At 41.4% G+C, this 5539-nt stretch overlaps 2 protein-coding genes across 2 annotated transcripts in view; both read right to left on the bottom strand.

Annotated features, from left to right (window-relative positions):
• LOC123513251 (arrestin homolog) lies at positions 1 to 1357 on the bottom strand (the record flags this gene model as incomplete). The annotated part of the gene is made up of 2 exons (XM_045270324.1): positions 1 to 825; positions 944 to 1357. Coding segments are annotated over 2 exons (1128 nt in total), but the record flags the coding sequence as incomplete, so codon positions are not given.
• Positions 1358 to 4034: 2677 nt separating this feature from the next.
• Positions 4035 to 5539, bottom strand: part of LOC123513242 (arrestin homolog) — a 2007-nt gene continuing 502 nt past the window's right edge. The window contains exons 2-3 of the mRNA XM_045270313.1: positions 5430 to 5539; positions 4035 to 4959 (exon numbers count right to left, since the gene is read on the bottom strand). The exon at positions 5430 to 5539 is cut by the window's right edge and continues 246 nt beyond it. Of these exons, the coding sequence (XP_045126248.1) occupies positions 4216 to 4959; positions 5430 to 5539 (854 nt within the window). The 3' untranslated portion in view covers positions 4035 to 4215. The remainder of the gene's footprint in view (positions 4960 to 5429) is intronic.

A 5539-nucleotide genomic window follows, 5' to 3' on the forward strand; every position in this document is an offset into this window, starting at 1 on the left:
TTTTTTTTTCAAGAAGAAAAGTAATACAGGTAGAAGGAGGGAACGTTTCCATCACCATTTAGGATCGCGTGCCCACTCTGAACTCTGAAATGGATTAGACCGCTGCGAGAATTAGCAATCCTGTGAGGTAAAGTTACTACAGGAACGAGTTTTTCTTAAACTCGGCTCTTGGACGGCAGGGCCAGAGTGCATCAGCTTGAAAGGGAGGTCAGCAGTCAGTTCACCGCCAATGGCGCCACAAATTAACCTCACATTTAAAGAATAAGACACAATAATACCCAAGGTGTCATTTACGTTCTTGCCAGTCTCTACCACAGTGGAAGACGCCAAGTTGGCTTCCTGATCCTTGACCTGACCGTCGAGGGCGATGCCAAAACGTTTTTGGTTTGAAGAAACAAGAGGGGTGAGAGAGAAGGTCTTGGTGTGGCTTGCACCAGGGTTGATGGGGCACCCTTTACGAGTTTCGAGAGAGGACACCACACGGCTGAAGTGATTACTGGTCATTGTGACTTCCACGTGCTGGACCACCTGAGCCTTCACGGTCTTGACAGTCTTCTTTGACGCATTATTGATGTTTAGAGTTACCGTCAGTGGCTGTCCGTGGAAGTACACTTCTTGACTCAGAGAAATTTGTAATGTCAGTCTGCCAGGTGCGGTTGTGAATCCTTTGCTGACGATGGTCTGTGGTTGACGGAAATTGCATCCTCTCCATCCGGCCAAGATTTTGCGGACAGCGAAGGTGACGGAATTGCGTTTGCGGTACTTATCTTCTCTATGACCTGAGAGACAGAGCGCTAGTTCATAACTCACGCCCAGAGGTTGCGTCTGTAGGTGAAATCAGAAAGTTACGCATCAGAATTAATTTACAAAAAATAGAGCAAAAATATTTCTAACCTATATCGTATTGCACAGCATGAAACAGAAAGGATTACAATGGACTCACGTCCATGTCGTTTCCGCTATCGATGGTGACAGAGGAAGGAGCGTTTTGAGGTAGAGCCACACTGAAGGCATAGGCGTTGGTCCCCAGAGACTTGATAAGTCGTTCCTGAACATCACTAATTTCATTTTTTCCATCGTTGGGGGCAATCTGAGTGTTGACAAGCTCTAGTTCTTTATTGAAGTGAAGTCCCATCACCTCATCCTCCTCCCGTCCATAGCGGTAGGTGACCGCCACGCGGGCAAACACCCTCCTGCCACGGAGGTAGTCATTATCGACCACTACCACACCATCCACAGGAGAGGTGTGGCTGACGTGGTCAACGAAGTCTCGGTTAATGAGGTAAGCAGTAACTTTGCCTGAAAGGACAGTTCTTTGGTCGAATGGTGAAGAAAAACATTCACATTTTCTTTCTTTTTACTAATTAACATTTTCTTTTTTACTGTTCTTTTTACATATATTTACCCCCTTTCCTCTCTCTCTCTCTCTCTCTCTCTCTCTCTCTCTCTCTCTCTCTCTCTCTCTCTCTCTCTCTCTCTCTCTCTCTCTCTCACCATTCTGAGATTTCTTCTTGAAAACTGTAATAGCCGCCACCCTGGAATGATCTGTGAGGAGCGTCAGGGAGTAGTGCGCCAGACGTGTGTCACGAGTCTAAGTGGAGGTGGTTCAGGTGAAGCCCCGGTTATATTGGGAGCCACTGATCTTATTTGGCTGCACGGTGTCATCACTTTTCAAGGTGTTCATTCTAAACATTCAAATCCTATTAACTGGTGCTGAAGTGGAAGCCTTTTCTGTACTTGACCTTCAGTGAGTTACCCGGTCAGTGCACGAAGCACACAATACAACATTGATATTTACACGAATCCATGTGTTTTATAAAATAAATTTTTGTTATGTATTTTGTTAGGTATTGCATACATGGGCGGAACAACACAAACAACCCATGCAACAGGTTTGATGCGATTCAACATTTTGATGTGATCTTGAAATGCTATCGCAAGAAAAAAAATATAATTGATATGAAGAAGTCACTAAATGAATACTACAATACCTCAAAATTTGTAGAAAGGATTGAATGACTCACAATTTCACCTCCTGTCAATCCGCGTCAACACGTCATCATTTCTACAAGTTTTGGTGATAACAACGAGACGAGTAGTATTGACGGGCAGGCGACTTGCCAATAAGTATTACACAATGCTAGCATGGCTGTAATTAACGGCAAATATAATAATAGGCTACGTGACACTTTGTCTACCCAGGCTGAGAGAGGGAAGGGGGTGAGATTAGTAAAATATCAATTGTTTGAAGTTCACACAAAAAAATGATCTTCCAGTGAATGTCGGTAAAAGATTAAATTGTGGTGAGAAATCTGTAAGGTGTGTCAGTTACATAAGGAATGGTTATAGGCTTGCGGTGTAGGGTTGGATGAGAGGTGCTTAAACATGAAGGTGGCATTGAGAAATTGAATAGGCCAGAAAGCTGCAGGATGTCCAAGGTTTTAAAGATTAGAAGGGTGTTTGCGAGGAAGTCACTATTTGTCGTTATTCTGATTATTTCCTTGTGGAGGGTATTCAAATTATAAGGGTGCTTAGAATAATCGAAGATACGGTGTTACAGTAGGATACGTGAGGAAATATATGTTTATGATACAAGATTCTCATGATTTCTATTGGTACAAGATTTTTTTTTATCATTATCATTTATATTTTCTTAAATAGGAGGGGAACGAGCCAAGGGCAACAAAAATTGGGATTAAAAGATAAAGGCCCACTGATCTCCCAGATTCTGAACAGGGTCAAAAGCATTAATCGAAAGTATGGGATAAGTTCCTTGAAATCTTTAAAAAGTTCAAGTCATAGAAAGGTGGAAAGGCATAGTTTACCAGAGAAAGGAATGAATGAATGACTAAGCATACTGGTTAACTGTAATCAATACTAATAAAACTTTTAGTATGTTTTTACCAACACAGTTATCAAATACCAGACTCTTTGTCAAAATATGACAGTCTAAGGATATCTAAACAAACCTTTGTATCATGCTATCTTCTATTATTGCCCTGTTTATAAAAGTAAAGGAGAAAATGTTTTTTTTTTTTTTCATCCCCGCTGCTTTTTCTGTACAGGGAACATTATCTGCCCATGTATGGAATATTCTTCGCATGTATGAGGGCTTCCACTAATAATGTTTTATTAGATAGGATGGAATCAAAAGCTTTACGTCTAACAATTCCTCTTCTTTGGCTGACTGTTATCAGCCTTTTTCTCTCCGTTGCATTGTTGCATCTCTTGGTATCTTCTACCGTTTTTTGGTTATTACCTGCAGTCCTCCCCCTCTTCCCGTGGCCTCGCTGTACAAAACCTTCTTTCTCTCATTGAAACATTTTGTTCATCTCTCTAACGCAAGAGTTAACTAATCTATACTCTTAATCATTCATCCCTTTCTCTGGTAAACTCTGGAACTTCGTGTCTGCTTTCATATTTCCATCTGCCGATGACCTAAACTCATTTAAGAAGGAGTTTCAAGACACCCCATTTTTTTTGTCTAGCTCTCTAGGCCCTGCTCGGATAGTGGCATATTTTTGCTTAATAATTCTTGTTGCCTTTGGCCAGTTTTTCTCTCTTCTATAAAAAAAAAAAAAAAAATTGGGCTAATGATAACACTTAGTAGATTACAAAGGTTGAATGGTGATTTTTTTTGGATTTCAATAGTATACTGCACATGGAGGAACAGAACATGCTGAGTGTTGGTAACACTACAAGCACTAAAGAAGAATGGTTGGTAACCGTGCAAGAATATTGTGGGTGTTGGTAATACAGTAAATCTTAGAGAACGTTATGGGTGTTGGTAACACTGCAGAGTTATAAACTTTTGATAGGGAGTATGATAGACTATTTTGGGTTTAGATAGAATGCAGAAAGTAAAAGTGAATGTTGCTGGCATTGGTAACATTTCAGAGAGTTAAGGAGGATGTTGCAGTGTTGGTAAGAGCAATGTAAGAGGAAATGTTCCTGTCATGGTAACACAACAGCACAAAAGAGTTAAACGGTTTTGTATTGCTCAGTGGCTTATGATGGTTATTATACAACAGAGATGGGTGGGGGGTTGCCAATTTTATTAAATGAAAATAGATTTTCAACTTACAGAAAATTAGAAAACAAGGAAATAAACAAAAATTGATTAAAAGAAATACAAGTGAACTGAAAAAAAATAATGCTTAATTAGATAAATTATGAGAAAATGGTCAGGAAAGGTAAGTATGTTCCGCTGCATGTCTAGTCGTCAGCGATGGACTCTCCGCGTCGGAGTTGAGAGAATTCTTCGATATCCATATCGCTGGACTGAATCTTGCGGAGGGAAGGCTTCTGGGTTGGATCAGGATGCATCAGCTTGAAAGGAAGGTCAGCAACTAATTCGCCGGCAATGGCGCCGCAGTTCAGCTTCACACGGAGAGAATAAGACACGATGATGCCTAAGGCGTCGTTGGGATTTTTACCAGCCGCCATCACGGTGGAAGACGCCAAATTGGCGTCCTGATCCTTGACCTGGCCGTCGAGGGCGATGCCAAAGCGTTTCTTGTTTGTAGAAGCGAGAGGGGTGAGGGAGAAGGTCTTGGTGAGGTTAGCACCGGGTGTAACGGGACATCCCTCGCGAGATTCCAGAGAAGACACCACGCGACTAAAGTGGCTGTTGGTCATGGTGACTTCCACGTGCTGGATCACTTGGGCCTTCACGCTTTTGACCGTCTTCTTGGAGGCGTTGTTGATGTTGAGATTAACCGGCACTTGTTGCCCGTGGAAGTAGAGGTCACGCTCAAGGCAAACCTCGAGGTTTAGCTTGCCGGGAGAGAGAGTGAAGCTCTTGCTCACGAGGGTTTGGGGCTGGCGGTTGGAACCTTGCGGGTTGGCATATTGAACCTTACGGACGGAGAAACAAACGGAATTACGCCGGTGAGGGCGTTCATCTTTGCGATCGGACACGTACAGCCGGAGGTCATAGATCACACCAAGGGGCTGGGTCTGTAAAGAACACGAGTATATATTAATATTGTTATTTTATCTTATTTAATTTTCTTCTGTTTATATATTTATTAAGAAAAGGACGGGGCCTCCTAACGAAAACCATTCTGTTTGGCATAAGGAAACCGTTACAAAGAGATGTACTTTTTATTTCCGAACCGGGAAGTGTGCAATATGGATATAAAAAAAAAAAAAAAAAGATAAAATGCATATTTTAGCTTTAATTTTGATCTTGAAATTAATTTGTTGATATATATTTTAACATCAAACTGATTGTGATGATATTTCACTAATATGTGAGTGTGGAGTGTCAATACGGATAAAGAGGAGGGAATTGAGAGCAATTAACACCTTGCAGCAGTCTTCATTCTCTGTTATTTTTCTTATTAAACAATATCTAAGTTATCAATATCTAGGTATTAGTTAGCAGTCTGTATTGCAGCTAGGGTATACATGTAATAGTTACTCACCGATGAATCATCCCCACTGTCAATGGTGATGGAGCATGGAGCGTTTTCAGGCAGAGCCACATGGAAGGCATAGGCGTTGGCACCCAACTTATTAAGGAGTCGTTCCTGAA

Source organism: Portunus trituberculatus, chromosome 35, assembly GCF_017591435.1.
Source record: "Portunus trituberculatus isolate SZX2019 chromosome 35, ASM1759143v1, whole genome shotgun sequence".
In the NCBI taxonomy this organism is placed as follows: Eukaryota; Metazoa; Arthropoda; class Malacostraca; order Decapoda; family Portunidae; genus Portunus; species Portunus trituberculatus.